This window comes from Oreochromis niloticus, linkage group LG4, assembly GCF_001858045.2.
Source record: "Oreochromis niloticus isolate F11D_XX linkage group LG4, O_niloticus_UMD_NMBU, whole genome shotgun sequence".
Classification (NCBI taxonomy): domain Eukaryota; kingdom Metazoa; phylum Chordata; class Actinopteri; order Cichliformes; family Cichlidae; genus Oreochromis; species Oreochromis niloticus.
In genome coordinates, this window is record NC_031969.2 from 8,158,481 (window position 1) to 8,175,870 (window position 17,390).

At 43.7% G+C, this 17,390-nt stretch overlaps 1 protein-coding gene across 2 annotated transcripts in view; it reads left to right on the top strand.

The window, feature by feature from the left end:
• Positions 1-16,828, top strand: part of LOC100707073 (myosin-9) — a 29,174-nt gene extending 12,346 nt beyond the window's left edge. The window contains exons 3-41 of one of the 2 annotated variants that reach the window (XM_003443073.5): positions 432-588; positions 1,597-1,624; positions 1,718-1,811; positions 2,412-2,432; positions 3,598-3,690; positions 3,783-3,846; positions 3,968-4,066; positions 4,229-4,372; positions 4,477-4,572; positions 4,658-4,929; positions 5,136-5,309; positions 5,392-5,565; positions 5,662-5,776; positions 6,883-7,070; positions 7,420-7,541; positions 7,638-7,707; positions 7,800-7,960; positions 8,097-8,205; positions 8,314-8,445; positions 8,798-9,004; positions 9,098-9,235; positions 9,350-9,473; positions 9,584-9,755; positions 9,871-10,083; positions 10,185-10,329; positions 10,409-10,615; positions 10,778-10,882; positions 11,357-11,509; positions 11,659-11,907; positions 12,005-12,217; positions 12,320-12,532; positions 12,915-13,076; positions 13,161-13,289; positions 13,384-13,472; positions 13,571-13,694; positions 13,807-14,015; positions 14,212-14,320; positions 14,558-14,730; positions 15,193-16,828. In XM_003443073.5, the coding sequence (XP_003443121.1) occupies positions 432-588; positions 1,597-1,624; positions 1,718-1,811; positions 2,412-2,432; positions 3,598-3,690; positions 3,783-3,846; positions 3,968-4,066; positions 4,229-4,372; positions 4,477-4,572; positions 4,658-4,929; positions 5,136-5,309; positions 5,392-5,565; positions 5,662-5,776; positions 6,883-7,070; positions 7,420-7,541; positions 7,638-7,707; positions 7,800-7,960; positions 8,097-8,205; positions 8,314-8,445; positions 8,798-9,004; positions 9,098-9,235; positions 9,350-9,473; positions 9,584-9,755; positions 9,871-10,083; positions 10,185-10,329; positions 10,409-10,615; positions 10,778-10,882; positions 11,357-11,509; positions 11,659-11,907; positions 12,005-12,217; positions 12,320-12,532; positions 12,915-13,076; positions 13,161-13,289; positions 13,384-13,472; positions 13,571-13,694; positions 13,807-14,015; positions 14,212-14,320; positions 14,558-14,730; positions 15,193-15,310 (5,565 nt within the window). In that variant the 3' untranslated portion in view covers positions 15,311-16,828. The remainder of the gene's footprint in view (positions 1-431; positions 589-1,596; positions 1,625-1,717; positions 1,812-2,411; positions 2,433-3,597; positions 3,691-3,782; positions 3,847-3,967; positions 4,067-4,228; positions 4,373-4,476; positions 4,573-4,657; positions 4,930-5,135; positions 5,310-5,391; positions 5,566-5,661; positions 5,777-6,882; positions 7,071-7,419; positions 7,542-7,637; positions 7,708-7,799; positions 7,961-8,096; positions 8,206-8,313; positions 8,446-8,797; positions 9,005-9,097; positions 9,236-9,349; positions 9,474-9,583; positions 9,756-9,870; positions 10,084-10,184; positions 10,330-10,408; positions 10,616-10,777; positions 10,883-11,356; positions 11,510-11,658; positions 11,908-12,004; positions 12,218-12,319; positions 12,533-12,914; positions 13,077-13,160; positions 13,290-13,383; positions 13,473-13,570; positions 13,695-13,806; positions 14,016-14,211; positions 14,321-14,557; positions 14,731-15,192) is intronic. The other variant, XM_005468499.4, reaches the window with a different exon arrangement.
• Positions 16,829-17,390: the final 562 nt, after the last annotated feature.

A 17,390-nucleotide genomic window follows, 5' to 3' on the forward strand; every position in this document is an offset into this window, starting at 1 on the left:
AAACAGGGAATTTTAATGTCTGACTCTGAGAAAACATTGTTTTATTGTGTATATGACTTGGCTGGCTTGTCAAATAGCTGTACTTTTTATAATGCCAAGGTCAGTCATCAGTTTAAACTTGCAGCAGGGTGGGTTTAATATTACATAACACAGGAGGATTACAAATAAGAGTTCATGAGAATTTTTAAACTGAAGATGGGAAGTCCTTGTTATCGAGAAGCTGCGGAAGCCCTTTTACTTTAATGCGAACTGGTCATTTATATTAATTTAGTAATGCAGAGGGATGCAAATCTCTGATCACATATACACGTCCTCTCTGTTTGACTTGGACGTTGTAGAAGCAGACAGATAATGATTTTAAGTACAGATTTCTTTCTCCATTTCAGGCGAAGAGCACTTCTTTAATTGTTTAATTCTCATCCACTTTGCAGACATACTCTGGCCTCTTCTGTGTCGTCATAAACCCCTACAAGAACCTGCCCATCTACTCAGAGGAGATCGTTGACATGTACAAGGGCAAAAAGAGGCACGAAATGCCACCCCACATCTACGCCATCACTGACACGGCTTACAGAAGCATGATGCAGGGTAAGACACGGTCCCAGCTGCCTGTCGAGATGAGAATTGTATGACGGCATTTAAAGAAAAGGATGTGGTGGCGATGTGCTATCATGAAAATATATTTAGTTTGCTGTTAAATGTTTGAAACTCTAGAACATTTCCACACCAAAAAATACAGTTCCTGTCTAACATTCCCAGACAGAACATTGTCTGTGAAACTGGTGTTCTGGGTGACACAGCTTTGATCAACACTGGCTGATTGTTTGTATCATTACTTCTTTTAAAAATGAACGCAGGGTATAAGAGTACTCTGTATTTTGGCTCTGCATGGAAGACCCAGGGGACCGCTGGTTGCAGAATGTTGTTGAGACCCTCTGAGAATTGCAGTTTTCCAGCTTGTCCCATCAGAATCTCTCAGCTCAAGCTAATAACATTTCTTGCTCACTCATTGGAAGGATACACATGGGATATAAAATAAATGTTCAACATTTATGAATTGACACCATGTTTGAGCCTGTACAGTAGCTTACAGCCATTATGTTGAGCAAATTTCCTGACAAAGCTCTGCTAATGCAGATTTCCTGTGCCCCCCCCCCAACTCATGCCGTGTCACATAATTATGCAGTGTTTTTGCGACTGCGAATTGCCATCGAGACAGTTCTCGGTGTTTCCTGCATGGCAATTGTATTGTATCTTTTAATTAGTCCACCTCCTGCATGCACCACAGCAGCTGGACATTAAGGCCACTGTTGTGGATATTGTTGCTCACTCCACCCGAGCTACACTCTGTCCCTTCAATGCTTTTCATTTGAGGAGGCAATGCAGTAATTAAAAAGGTTACTTAGACCCAAGCACGTCTTCACTGTCGCAGGAAGCCGGATATTCATTTCCTCTCTGTGGTCAATGAACTTCCTGTCGTATAGACAAAAAAACTGCATGCACTGTAATGATAACGTATGTTCATTTTATAGATGCAGAATTGTTGTTCAGTGGATACATATTCAACATTTTGCACATTTTATTTTTTTTGTGCAGATCGTGAAGACCAGTCCATCCTTTGCACGTAAGTTATAGATGATGAACACATCAACAGAGATCACATTAGTGTTAAATCAGTCCACTGACTATTTTATATTTTTCCTGTTTGTCTCTGTAGAGGCGAGTCTGGTGCTGGTAAGACAGAGAACACGAAGAAGGTCATCCAGTATCTCGCTCACATCGCCTCCTCTCACAAGACCAAAAAAGATCAGGTCAGTCTTGCAGCTGATACTTGCATTCGAACCTTCAGACCTCATTGTTTATCACATTCCTTCATCTCACTTCACTCCCAGCTGTTTTACTCCTGTAAATTCAAGTAATCATCCTTTTCCTCCAAGCACCCTGGATCTACTTATTTTCATTTTAACTGTAATTAGTATGCACACATTATCTGATTGTGAATCAATCATTACATTGTTGCCTTCAAGCTGCTCATTTTCTACAGGAAACAGAGCAAAATTTCTGTGTGGTAAAGCTGCACAGAAAGACCATCAAGGGAAAATGTGTGGCAATGAAAATAACGACCCTGCAGGCACAGAAAACAGTAGTGTACATTCAGGCCCTCCTGTCACACTTCATATAGACCAGAGACCTAACTTAATCTACTATGTGTTTGGCTTTACTTCACTTTTTACTGCAACTTGTCAGTAGAAATAAAACTCTGCCAAGCAGTCAACCATTACATCACACTACTGTTATCTGGCCTGTCAGCGCTGTGATAGATGCTGCTGAAACCCACCCACTGGGGTTTAATGAAAACCGCATCTATCGTCCCTTTTTGAGGTTGTTGTATTTCTCTCTCCCATCAACAGAACAACTTGGTCCTGTCACATGTGAGTTAACCCTCCCCCTTCATTCACTCTTCCTCCCCACCTGCTTCTGTCATCACCGTCCTCCTTCTACCCCGCCCATCCTCTTCTCTCTCCCCCCTCGCTGGACCGCACTATTATGGGAGTCACTTTGTATCAAGGGCAGGGGTTACATGTCTTGCCAGCCAATAGGAAGTATGGAGGAAGTTTGTTTGCAGCTCAGCGGCAGCCGTATGTGTTCCTGTGAAAAATTCAGCCAGACAATGGCAGGATAAAGAGGGCCGGGTCTTTGCTTGAGCTACTTTTGCTATGATGGATGTATTTACATTTGTCTGGTTGAACTTTTCACAGGTTTTGTTGCTACTTTGTACGTGCCCATGATTCCAAAGTCGCTTTTCTTTTTTGCTTGGACAGATATCCTAAGCTGCATACATGTTGTGTAATGACCTCACATGCACTTGAGGAAGTTGTAGTCATTTGGCTGGGGGACACCGTTTGCTTTCATAAAAAGCTAATTGATAGTGATATAATATGAGAACTGGTTAAGATTGACTCAAAATTCAAAGGTTAAATTCAGCATTAAGCATGGTGTATGTGTGGGTTTTGGGTTTTCTTTGAAGGAAAGAGTTATTAAAGTACTGAAATAGAAACTACAACTTGTTTTGTGCTTGCGGTTCACTGGACTCCTCTGCTTTGAATAACAGGTGACGGGTTATTGACAGTCTCAGGGTTTTGGGGTCTTTGTCAGTTTAAACGCTAACATGACGTTGCGTGTTGGGATAAAATGCTTGGGTGTGATGTGTGCTGCTGGTGTATGTGTACGTATGTATGTGGTATCAATCTTATCGCTTTTTTTAAATGTCTTGTTCTCCATGTTGCCGCCTCAGATGTAAGTATGTTATGGGTATATGCAAAACGCCCGCCTCTGCTTTTTTTGTAATCATAAGTAACGTTCTAGTAAATGTCAGATTAGCATGTGATGCTCTCACAATACACAGATTAACCTCTTAAGCCCCAACGCCCTCAGATACAGGGGCAAAAGGCAGGAGATTGGTTAGGCGTTGGGGCTTAAGAGGTTAATTTTAATGATTTATGGTGGTCTTAGATATGAATCCATGGCTGAGAAATTACCTGTATGGATGTACCGGCATCTTATGTTTTGCATTGCCATTCTGTTCCTTTCCACTAGGGGGAGCTGGAGAAGCAGCTGCTGCAGGCTAACCCCATTCTAGAAGCCTTTGGAAATGCCAAGACTGTCAAAAATGACAATTCCTCCAGATTCGTAAGAATTAACTGCTACATCCTTTGTTTAGGATTTCTTCTAAATGCCAGTTTCACTTTCACTTAAACATTTTTTTCCCTCCACACCTCCAGGGAAAATTCATCAGAATCAATTTCGACGTCAATGGTTACATCGTTGGTGCCAATATTGAAACTTGTATCCTTAATGCTGTCCGGTTGTTGCCTTTTTAGGTTATTATTACTAAATAAGTCTTAAACCAGTTCAAGAGCTTTGCTGTGGTAGTATCAAAAGTTGTCCTTGACACACCGACCTCTAGACTTGTTGGAGAAATCCCGTGCCATTCGCCAGGCCAAAGAAGAGAGGACCTTTCACATCTTCTACTACTTGCTCACAGGGGCTGGAGACAAATTGCGCAGTAAGCAGCACATTAAACAAAAATCTGTTTAAAGATCGTGGAGTTTCCTCAAGCATTTGGTGACTTGATGGGGGTTTTTTTTATACTTTATCAAGGCTTTTGCTACAAAGTTTGTTTGTTTGTTTTTGTTTTTTTAACTTTTCCTTTGCTGTTTGATTTCAGGTGATCTCCTCCTGGAAAATTACAACAACTACCGTTTTCTTTCCAATGGGAACGTCACAATTCCGGGCCAGCAGGACAAGGATCTGTTCACAGAGACCATGGACGCCTTCAGGATCATGGGTATTCCAGAGGATGAGCAAATTGGTAAGACAACAGCTTCTGTTTCTCTGCATGTGTCTCTCTCTATGTATTCCCAGCTTAATGTAACTCTTGTCATGTTAATTAATTTTGCTGTTTTCCGTGTGCAGGACTGTTGAAGGTGGTGGCATCTGTTCTGCAGCTTGGAAACATGAGCTTTAAGAAGGAGCGCCACACAGACCAAGCCTCTATGCCTGATAACACAGGTAAGCGAGCACTCTGCACCTTAATCTTAAAATGTCACTCTTCCATCCTGCACTACTCATTCTCTTTCCCTCGTTTTCTCAACAGCTGCCCAGAAGGTATCCCACCTCATGGGCATGAATGTCACAGACTTCACCAGGGCCATCCTGTCACCCAGAATCAAGGTGGGTCGAGACTATGTCCAGAAGGCTCAGACTCAGGAACAAGCAGAGTTTGCTGTGGAAGCCCTCGCCAAGGCCACGTATGAGAGGATGTTCCGCTGGCTCGTCATGAGGATCAACAAAGCACTTGACAAGACCAAGAGACAGGGAGCCTCTTTCATTGGCATCTTGGATATTGCTGGCTTTGAGATCTTCGAGGTAAACGCACAAGGCAATTTTTAAATATAATTACCTCTCCATCAAGCACCGCACTCGCTGTAATAAACAGATAATTGTATAATTAATGTATATTAATTGTATATCAGCTATGTGATAGCTGAGCACTCACGTTCATGGCCGTCTGTTTTAACAACATGCAGCCCCACCAGATTTCTTAAGCATTTTCTTTCCCTCCATGTCTCCAGCTGAACTCATTTGAGCAGCTGTGCATCAACTACACCAACGAGAAGCTGCAGCAGCTCTTCAACCACACCATGTTCATCCTGGAGCAAGAGGAGTACCAGAGGGAGGGCATCGAGTGGAGTTTCATTGACTTCGGCCTCGACCTGCAGCCCTGCATCGAACTCATTGAGAAGCCAGTGAGTTTTCTGATCTGCTGTAACTATGTTGGTCCTTGGAGCGTCTTTGTTGGTTTGACTCATGTGCTCTCGTCTGTCCCAGGCCAGCCCCCCGGGTATCCTGGCTTTGCTGGATGAGGAGTGCTGGTTCCCTAAGGCCACAGACAAGAGCTTTGTGGAGAAGGTGCTCCAGGAGCAGGGAACACATCCCAAATTCTTCAAGCCCAAGAAACTGAAGGATGAAGCAGATTTCTGCATTATCCATTATGCTGGCAAGGTAAACATCACATAGTTCATTATGCTGTGTTTCTTCTATCATTTAAAAAAACAAACAAAACAAACTTGACGCTTCCTGTCTGATGTCACTCTACAGGTGGACTACAAGGCAGACGAATGGCTGCTGAAGAACATGGATCCCTTGAATGACAATGTGGCTACACTGCTCAACCAGTCCACAGACAAGTTTGTGTCTGAGCTCTGGAAGGATGGTGAGTTGAGGCAGATGCCTTGTTTTTGCCTTTAACCCAGGAATCGCTGCCCCTCTAAGATATGGGAATATAATCATGTTGCTTCATAGTGCTTTTTTTCTCTCTTACTGTCTGGTGTGTGGACCTTTGTTTTTTACCTTTTTTAAATTTATTTTTTCCTCAAATCCTGTTGGTGGTTTTCCTTCCATTCCTTCCCCTGTGTGGCCCCACTTTCTCTTATTTTTGTCTTTTACTGCATCTCAGAGGTACATAATTGTCAGAGAGCCTATTTTTATCAGCGTTTTCCTATTCTGCACTCAGATCCAGGTGAAAAAAGGTTTCTTTCATTTCTTTAGTATTTCTTCCTTCTTTTGGTCCTGCTCTCTCTCTCAAAACTGTTTTCCACCATTAATCCATCATCCACTGTGTTTTCATCCCCTCGTTCTCCCAGCTTTATCAACCAAAAGTGTATTTTGTGTTGCTCTAAAATCAGCTGTGTGTGCAGTAGCGAAATCTTCTGGTGGTCTTGCCACTTGTTGCTCTGTCATTGAACTCTCCTTTTCTCCCTCTGTGTGATAGTGTTGTTTGGGGACTCCTGGTGTTGGTCATGGGTACTGCAGCAATGGGTATATCCTGCATGGGTTTGGTGTTTTTTAATGTCACCACAAAAATACATGCCCACTGCAACCGCCAATGTTTGTCACCTTTTCAGGCACATACATATTTAAATCAGTCATCACACACATTTTCAAAAGCAACAAGCTGTCAGTTTCAGTAATGAACTCTCTCCACTCACTGCACTTCATACATGTTTTGTTCTTTAAATTTTTGGCGTGTTCTTTCCACACTTCACTGGCCTTGTGCGACTCCCTCTGTCAGCCTCCTTCCTGATTTGTTCCCCTCTCCATATGCACTTTTGTGTGTGATTGTGTGGCGTTTCACTGGTGCTGGTTTTGTGAACTACCTCTGCTCTCTCCTGGTGTGTTTACCAAGAGGAAGTGGAGAGACAATGCTCATATTCATTCTCCTTTTTGATGTGCATTTGATTTGAGTTTGCCTGGTTAAATATTCAAATCATTCCGACTTTGTACATCATGTCTTCTCCTTTCTGTTTCCCCCTCGTTCAGTGGACAGCATTGTGGGTCTAGATAAGGTGACTGGCATGTCTGAGATGCACGGCGCTTTCAAGACTCGTAAAGGGATGTTCCGCACGGTGGGCCAGCTGTACAAGGAGCAGCTGTCCAAACTGATGGCCACACTGAGGAACACAAACCCCAACTTTGTTCGCTGCATCATCCCTAACCACGAGAAGAAGGTACTACAGAAACGTGGGCATCTGATTGGGTGTTGCAACTGAAACTTTGAAAATGCTTAGCAGGAAGGGATATTCGATTGTGGAGTTTGTTAATTACATCTGCGCTAGAATACACCACTGAGCACATTTTATTTTTAGTCAGGAACCCAGGAGTTGTTGCACTCTGACCAGGTCAACCTGACATCATTTTTTATTAAACCTGTCACTGATCTACTCGGCCCAATTCTCACATCTTCATTTGCAGCTGAAACACCAGCAGGGGCTCAAATGTGTTTCCTCTTGGGAAAGGGAGAGATGTTAATATGCAGAATAGAGCATACTCTTGATCAGCAAATGTTCCTCTTCTCAGGCTGGTAAACTGGACCCCCACCTGGTTCTGGATCAGCTGAGGTGCAATGGTGTGCTTGAGGGGATCCGTATCTGCAGACAGGGCTTCCCCAACCGCATCGTCTTCCAGGAGTTCAGACAGAGGTAAGACTATAAATGTTCCCACTGGGGGTTTTTTTGTTTCAAATTTTAATTTATTTAAAAACAAACCAATATGCTCTTCACCTGCTTTTCCCTCAGGTATGAAATCCTCACCCCCAATGCTATTCCCAAGGGCTTCATGGATGGAAAGCAGGCCTGTGTGCTCATGGTAAGTAGGCTTTAAACTTCTAATCACACCCTTATAATGCCCACTTCCTCTGCCGGAGTGACTGATCATTAGTGCTTTCCCTTTCCTCTCAGATCAAAAGTCTGGAGCTGGATCCCAACCTCTACCGCATTGGCCAGAGCAAAGTTTTCTTCAGAGCAGGAGTCCTGGCTCACCTGGAGGAGGAAAGGGACATGAAGATCACGGACATCATAATCAGCTTCCAGGCCTGGTGCAGAGGCTATGTGGCCCGCAAGTAAGAAACCTTTTGTCATTATGGGTAACTGACCCTGTAGAAGCTTTACTCACATATAAAGTGTAGTTCTTGTCTTTAAGTGTGTTACTTTACACTTCTAGAGAATATGAGTTGTGACTCTGCTGTTTGCTTGTAGGGCTTTTGCCAAGAGGCAGCAGCAGCTGACTGCAATGAGGGTGATCCAGAGGAACTGCGCTGCTTATCTTAAACTCAGGAACTGGCAGTGGTGGAGGCTCTTCACCAAGGTGAGCCTCGGTGTCCTCTCTGCAACTTCATTGCACTCTTTTTGTTATTTTCCTCCTTTGTTTTGGCTTTTCTTACTCTTCACATTTCTACCATTTGTTTGTCCTCAGGTGAAGCCTCTGCTCCAAGTCAGCAGGCAGGAAGAGGAGATGCAGGCCAAGGATGAAGAGCTGAATAAGGTGAAAGAGAAGCATTTTCATGCTGAGCAGCAGCTCCGGGAAATGGAGGACAAACACCAGCAGGTAAACCTTGAACATTCGTCCCCTTTCTGGCACTGTTGCAGGGCTTCTATCAATGACCCTGGTTTATTTCTTTAGCTATAATTTACACATGTCATCAAAGAATCTCATGTGGGGAAAATCATGCCAGAAAATAATTCCTCAGCTAGTCGACTTGAAACTCAACTTATTTAGGTGGACAGCAATAAACTGGATCAGATGAACCCACAGAAAGAGACGGAGAGTTTTGGTCTATTAGAGGATTTAAATATAGGCGGTGAATTCAGTGATGAGGGATAACGTCGCTCTGAATTTTTTAGGTGACATTTTTTTTTCTGAACTTGTCTCTGAAACACCTATTTCCCGTTGCTTGTAGCTGAATGCTGAGAAGATGGCCCTGCAGGAGCAGCTTCAGGCAGAAACAGAACTCTGTGCCGAAGCTGAGGAAATGAGAGCCCGTCTCGCTGCCAAGAAGCAGGAGCTGGAAGAGATCCTCCACGACCTGGAGGCCCGAGTGGAGGAGGAGGAGGAGCGTGCCTCTCAGCTGTCAACGGAGAAGAAAAAGATGCAGCAAAATATTTCTGTAAGCAGGAAAACAAAACATGGTAATTTAAATCTTAATATGGAGGGCGTATTGCCATGTTAAACCTCCAACTTGTCATTTATCTGCACACAGGACTTGGAGCAGCAGCTGGATGAGGAGGAAGCAGCCAGACAGAAGCTCCAGCTAGAGAAGGTCACCATGGAAGCAAAGATGAAGAAGATAGAAGAGGATGTTATGGTGTTAGATGATCACAACAACAAACTAATGAAGGTCAGGATGAATGAATTGGAAACGATGGCTGTGCAATTCAAGCACAGTGGGAATTTGTTCTGAAGATAATATACTAAACTAATAGTTTCATATTGTTCACTATTGTGAGCACAGGAGAAGAAGCTTCTGGAGGAGAGGATCTCTGAGTTCACCACCAACCTGGCAGAGGAGGAGGAGAAATCCAAGAGCTTGCAGAAACTCAAGACCAAACATGAGGCTATGATCACAGACTTGGAGGGTGAGAAGAAAACCCAAAAGTAGCAGAGAGCATTGTGCAACTTGTGTGTAACACGGCATCTTTTTTTTCCCCCATCCCTGTAATTAAATGTTTAATTTCTTTTTTGCCAGACCGTCTGCGCAGGGAGGAGAAGCAGCGTCAGGAGCTGGAGAAGAACCGACGCAAGATGGAGAGTGACTTTACTGAGACAAGTGATCAGATTTCTGAGCTGCAGGCCCAGATTGCTGAGCTCCGTGCCCAGTTGGCTAAGAAGGAAGAAGAGCTCCAGGCAGCTCTGGCCAGGTCTGTGTAAACACTTCAGATGTTTGACGTGGAGATTAAAAAATATTAATTTGAAGAGTGTATTTAGGAATTCTTCACTAATTATTTTTTTTCCTGACTTCTTTCTCCCTTTAAGGATTGAGGAAGAGGCTGCACAGAAGAACCTGGCCCAGAAAAAGATCCGTGAGTTGGAAGCTCAGCTCTCCGAGCTCCAAGAGGACTTGGAGCTGGAGAAGCAGGCCCGTGCCAAGGCAGAGAAACACCGCAGGGATCTGGGAGAAGAGCTGGAGGCCCTCAAGACTGAGCTAGAGGATACTCTGGACTCAACTGCCGCTCAGCAAGAGCTCAGGTAGAGACATTAGTATAGGAGCAAGTATAACAGATAAACCTCAACACATCTGGTTGGGTGGTGTTTAGACAAGTCGACTGATCTCTCCTCTTCCTCCGTAGGAGCAAACGTGAGACTGAGGTGGCCCAGCTTAAAAAGACTCTTGAAGACGAAGGCAAAGTTCACGAACAGCAGCTTGCTGACCTGAGACAGAAACACAGTCAGGCCTTTGACGAGCTCAATGAGCAGCTGGAGCAGGCTAAGAGGGTAATTTGTCAGAGCTGGTATTCAGATTTAATTTTTCTCATTTGTCAGTTTCCTTTACAGTTTGACTGTCTGTCTACAGAACAAAGCATCTGTGGAGAAGGCCAAACAGGCCCTGGAGTCTGAGAGGAATGAGCTGTCCATCGAGCTGCAGACTCTGATGCAGGGTAAAGGAGAGTCAGAACATCGCAGGAAGAAGGCCGAAGCCCAGGTCCAGGAGCTGCAGCTCAAACACTCAGAGAGCGAGCGCCAGAGGCTGGAGCTGGCTGAGAAATTCTCAAAAGTGCAGGTAAAAATCTTAGAAGGCGCTAAGAACAGATATAGTGATTCCTTCTGAGAGCTGTCAGAATTATCCCCGTCCATTTTTATAGAAGGCCAGGGATTAACTATTCAGTGTTGAGTGATGGTGTGTCCTTGTCAGTGGTTCATTTTTTTTGGTTTTTGTCCACAGGCTGAACTGGAGAATGTTAACAGCATGCTGAGTGAGGTGGAGGGCAAGTCCATTAAGGCAGCCAAAGACTGCTCTGCTGTAGAATCCCAGCTGCAGGACGTTCAGGTACGCTGCCACACAGACGTTCAGCATGCATAACAATTAAAATGTTTAATACTTTTGTTGTTAGTTTCTTTTATAATAATCACTCTTGAGCAAACTGGCGTAGACTAAACCTGAAGACATCTTCTGTAAAGTTAAAGTTTGTTAGTTTCTGCTTAATATGTACACTCTTAAGACATGTAGGGAAAGTACAATGAATACAAGTCTTTATTTTAAATGGATAAAAAGCCCCAGACTATAAGGATGAAGTATTTGTCTTTGAAGTTTTTAAGTTGAACTGTAGTAGAGAGACTTAACTGAAGGCAGTGGCTTCACATTAAACCATGTTGTTTAAAAGTCTTAACAAAAGAAGAGTGTATGAAGAGCTTTTTAATGCAACCTTTAGCAGAAATATTTAAAAATGAAAGTATTGGCTGTTATAAACGTCTGACTCTGTGACAACATTGCTATAACTCTGCTTGTCCATCATTTCAACAGGAATTACTGCAGGAAGAGACGCGCCAGAAATTATCGCTCAACACACGGCTGCGCCAGCTCGAGGATGACCAGAACAACCTGAAAGAACAGCTGGAGGAGGAGGAAGAAGCCAAGAGGAACGTAGAGAGGCAGCTCCAAACGGTGCAGGCTCAGGTAAAACATCGACTTCTTCACGTTGCAAGACACAAACATGCTGCAAAGAATACGTGCATTTAGTTTTCTGTGGAAACTCACAGTAGACCAATCGTTTGAATCGCAAATCCATTACACAGCTGACATGACTTTATCCCTACCCCCCTCAGCTTGCTGATTTGAAGAAGAAGGCGGAGCAGGATGCTGGCTCTCTGGAAAGTGCTGAGGAGGGAAAGAAGAAGTTTCAGCGGGACCTGGAGGGAGTGAACCAGCGCCTGGAGGAGAAATGCGCCGCTTACGAGAAGTTGGATAAAACAAAGACGCGTCTCCAGCAAGAGTTGGATGACCTGCAGGTAGACCAGGACCACCTCCGGCAGATCGTGTCCAACCTCGAGAAGAAGCAGAAGAAGTTTGACCAGGTAGGCCAAGTGTACACAAGATAAGAGAGCCATTAAAATGGTGTCGTGGGAGGAAAAACAAAAATAAAAACACTGCTGCATGCTGATTTTTCTGTAGATGCTGGCAGAGGAGAAGAATATCTCTGCTCGCTATGCAGAGGAGCGTGACAGAGCTGAAGCTGAAGCCAGAGAAAAGGAGACCCGGACACTGGCTTTAACCCGGGAGCTGGAAGCTCTGACAGAGTTGAAAGAAGAGCTGGACCGCAACAACAAGCTGCTGCGGGCTGAAATGGAGGACCTCGTATCCTCCAAGGATGATGTTGGCAAGAACGTAAGTCAAGAAACGTTTCTTTTTTCTTTTTCTCTGTAGAGGTATGTTCCGCTCCAGTGCTGTCTATCCTTCGGTTTTCATCATAAATGTTCTTATATGCAGGTCCACGAGTTGGAGAAGGCCAAACGTGCAATGGAGCAGCAGCTGGAGGAGATGAAGACTCAGCTGGAGGAGCTGGAGGACGAGCTGCAGGCCACAGAGGACGCCAAGCTGCGCCTGGAGGTCAACATGCAGGCCATGAAAGCCCAGTATGAGAGAGACCTGGCAGGACGCGATGAGATGGGAGAGGAGAAGAAGAGGGCACTGGTTAAACAGGTACAAATATTCACCCGTCCAACATTTAGCTGCTACATATAGATACGGCATTGTTAAAAGCAGAGGTGTTCTGATTCTCATGACTAAAGCGAGTGCGTTTATGACCAACAATCTGGCAGTTTGTGAAATAGAAGGGAGTAAAAATTACAGTAGGTGGCTGCTGTTGCTAATTCATAACAAAATGCATGTTTTAGTTGCTCCAGGAGGAAAAAGTACCTACAACCTTGAAAATGTCCTGATTAGGTCTCGATGCAAGCTGGTTAAACTTCAGGAAGAACCAGAATGAGCACCCGGTAGCATAAAGTCAGAAATGAGTTGAAGCTGTGCTTAAAGGTGATCAGTGGAGTGGATGTGGCTTTGATCAAATAGACGTGCCTTTCAGGTGAGGGAGATGGAGATGGAGCTGGAGGATGAAAGGAAGCAGCGTTCTGCTGCCGTGGCTGGACGCAAGAAGCTGGAGCTGGACCTGAAGGAGCTTGAGGCAGCCATCGACATGGCGAACAAGAACCGCGACGAGGCCCTGAAACAGTTGAAGAAACTTCAGGTGAGTGTTACCTTTTTATATCTGATTTTTGAATGGGAAGCATGGGGTTTGGTTTTCTGACTCTTCTCGTGTTTTTGTGTTCAGGCCCAGATGAAAGATGTCATCCGGGAGCTGGAGGACACTCGCTTGTCCAGAGATGAGATCCTCACCCAGAGCAAGGAGACTGAGAAGAAGCTAAAGGGCATGGAGGCTGACATGCTCCAGATGCAGGAGGTCAGCATACACTCATTCATTCACCTCTGTGTTCTGTGCCCCTGCTCTGTGGTCTACTTTAACTCACTGCATTTTCTTATTTATTGTTATGCAGGAGCTGGCGGCTGCAGAGCGAGTAAAGAGGCAAGCCCAGCAGGAGAGAGACGAGCTGCAGGATGAGATCAATAACCAGGCCGCCAAGAAGTAAGACTTCAGTCATCAGTAAAATGAGCAGACCAGAAGTGTTCAGTATCTCTACTTGTGCCGTTTTAATCTCTGCTCTCCCTCCTTCCTCTTCTTAGCGCTCAGGTTGCAGAGGAGAGGAGGCGACTGGAGGCTCGTATTGCTCAGCTGGAGGAAGAGCTGGAGGAGGAGCAGTGCAACACTGAGTTGGTCAACGACAGGCTGAAGAAGGCAATGCTGCAGGTTTGTATGCACATGCAAACATTTTTAGAATCTGATTTGAACTTCAGATGACTAAAGATGCTTCAACATTTCATATGTGGAATGGAAATGGCTGATTCATTTTTACATTCAGACTGACCAGATGAACGTGGAGCTGACTGCAGAGCGCAGCACCTCTCAGCGTGTCGAGGGGGCTCGTGCCCAGCTCGACCGTCAGAACAAGGAGCTGAAACTGAAGCTGCAGGAGCTCGAGGGAACAGTCAAGTCCAAGTACAAGGCCAACATGGCTGCCCTCGAGGCAAAGATTGCTCAGCTGGAGGAACAGCTGGATATAGAGACCAGGTAAAAGCCACTGAAGCGGGACCACATGGACACAAAATTGTTATTTCAGACTTCCTGCCATTTAAGCCAACTTTCTTCTGATTGGCTATCTCTTGTAAATAGGTTAAACCCACAGATTAGTGGGGCCTGTGATGACTATATTAGGAAGAAAAACAGTGTGTGTGTCTTTTGTCTGACTGTTATGTTTGTGGCTCAGGGAGAGGCAGACTGCCACCAAACTTGTGAGACGCAGCGAGAAGAAACTAAAGGAAGTAATCCTGCAGGTGGACGACGAGAGGCGCAACACGGAGCAGTACAAGGACCAGGTGAGAGTTTCCATCTTTACAGTAAACTCAGAGGGTCATCTGTCTCCCTGTTGTGGCCTTTCTGAGTATTTACATGATGACTATGAATATCTATACATTATGGAACATAAGTCAAATATTTTAATGTTATGTATCCTTCATCAAAGGGAGACGTTTTTGGACTTCTAACTTTATCTGGGCTCAAACAAAAGTTTTGTTTTATTTATGTATTTACTTGTATTTTCTCTTCTCCTTCAGGTCGACAAGCTGAACTCTCGTATGAAGCAGCTCAAGCGTCAGCTGGAGGAGGCTGAGGAGGAGGCTCAGAGAGCCAACGCCAGCCGAAGAAAACTTCAGAGGGAGCTGGAGGACGCCACAGAGTCTGCTGATGCCATGAACCGTGAAGTCAACAGCCTCAAGAGCAAGCTCAGGTGAGAAAAGCACCTGTAACACAGCAGAGGCTTTCATTATTATACACTCATCTTGAGCTAGCTGCAAGTGGAGGAAGCAGGCTTGTGCCAGCCATTTGGTTTGGACACAATAGACAGGAGGATATTGACGGTTATACCCTCGTGCAATAAAGATGAGGATATATCACAAGACACGATGAGATGGTAAAACAAACTGATCTGCTAACTCTACACAAGGCGTTTTAGCAGCTGTGGCAGTTAAACAACTATAATCTCCACATTTCAACTTGCTTTGCATCATAGTGTTTTGGCTTGGACCTCAATTACAGACCATTTGCAAAATAAGCAACAATATATATATTTGTTCTTAATGTTTTCCTAATATTCCTTTGTAGACATCACACTTTAGTTTGAAAAACACATTACTTATGTATTCTTTGTTTTTTTTTTTTTCATTTATAAATTCCTTTCTCTCTCTTTCAGGCGTGGTGACCTCCCCTTCACCACACGCCGCACCATTCCTCGCAGCAGTGGCGGCGGCGGTGATAGTGAGGAGGAAAGCGAGGTGAAGAGCGAGACCCCCGAGCCCAAGCCTGAATGAACGGCGCCTCTCGACTCGTTTAAAAATGACACCATAAATAGACCCAAAAACACACATGAGCACACATTACTGTAACTCCCAAAACGGAGACGCAAACATACAATTGTTGTCCAGATTAGCCACAGGGATGCAGGCTAACATCTGATCTCGCTCTTTCTCTCTCGCAGTGATGATCTATGCATTCTCAACATGCACACCCACACACACGCACACACACCAGACGCCATTAAACTGGGACAATCATCATACTGACGAACACACACTTTTGTTTTTTGGGGGGGGCCAAATTTCTCTGTTGCTTAATTTTTCATTCTCTTGGAAAAATGAAAATATTTTTATAAGGAAACATTCCACGTGTAATAATCCCTTTAGGATCTATTTTTCTAACTGAAGAAAAAGAAGTATAGATAAATGAAGACAGATTACTGGAAGGGGGACCAAAGTAATATCTCACTCTATAGAATAGTTTGGGGTTTTTTGTATGCAGACATTTTTATAACGGTTAAGAAAGGAAGTGCTTCATGTTTGTTATGCTCTCGCCTTGGCCTATAAAGAAGGTTTATATGCTGAAATGTATTCTAGCAATTTAGCTGCAGTTAGCACTCGTGACTATGCTTTTTGGGCTTGATCATTTTGTTACACACATTTCATGTGGAAACATTAAATTTGAAGGCAGATTTCAAGCAACAAATTGGCAACTTGTGAATCTATTGAAGGTATTTGATTGCGACTGTGCTGAAATTTCCTGATATTTGTTTTTTTTTTTGTTTTTAGCACTGCATTTGGGTTGGGTTGGGTTGGGGGGGGCATTTTAGTCTAGATATTATCATAAACCACTGCATTTGTGTGTTTCATTGACACGAAAAGCTTGAAAGTTTTGAATACACGGTGCACATCCCAATTTAGTATGTGTGCGCACACAGCCAACACACACTAAAGGCCTTAAATGCAGCAGAAATCTTCTGGGCAGGGTCATTGATTTTTCTGTTTATCCCCATCAGTGTTTTGTTTATTTGCTAATGTTCAGGGTAAAGTTTAAATGGGGTGGTGGGGTAGTCTCTTTACTCACAGCACACACTGTATTCTCAGGGTACAGCTTGTTGACAGAAGTTGCTGATTTTTATCACAAACCAAAGGCACATTCATGTGATACGGATTGTAATTTATCACTTGTATGCTAAAGTCTGACTGGCCTTTAAGATGTCATATACGCCAGGTTCTGAGTAGATGTATCAGATAAACGAGCAGTCTGTGTCTAGATGATGGAGAAACCCCAACAAGCTGTGCCCGAGGTAGCTTTTGGCTCACACTGCTGGAAAGTGAGAGGAATGTGTCGTTACTTAAGACTTACAGCTCACAATTTAAACAATCACATCTTTCGCACTTAAAGGAAATCCAAAAGAGGGGGGAAAAAAAAAAAACTGAATCTTGATTATTGTCATGTTTTTCTGTCTGCACCTCTGGAATGGAAATCATGTTGTGAAATTATTACAATTAAAGATGCTTTCTAAACTGCCACATGTTGTCTGTCTGAGGGGTTTTTTTTTGTTTTTTAAGGCTTACTCCTTTGTTTACATCAGAGTTCACACTGAAAGAACAGGGTTAAGTTTGAAGGTCAGAACCAGACATCTCAGTGGTGGATCACATTTGTTATTTATAAAGTGTTGTCCCCACCAGCAGAGGGCAGCCAGGGTTTTCCATCATGGTCGTGAGGAGGAGCAAAAGCAGGTCAGAACCGGTTTAACTGAGTAAGAGTAAACGTGGGTGAAAGACTTTATTTTATTCCTAGTTTAGACATTAATAGACGGTAACTTAAAAGGAGAGACCGCCCCCCCCCTCCTGTATGTGTAAATCAGAGTCCTAAACAGTTGACTGTGAAAATGCTACAAAAGTACTGCTCTTGGCTAAATGACTGCTAGTTGTACTTTTGTGTATTTCACTTTTTAATTATACTATCTATCCTAGAATTGACTTGGTTCTAATTTAGAGGGAAAATTACCTTTCACTCATTTTTTTTAAAATTTATTTATTCATTTGGTATTATTTCATTCCAATAAAAAGCTTATTTTAAAACTCAAAA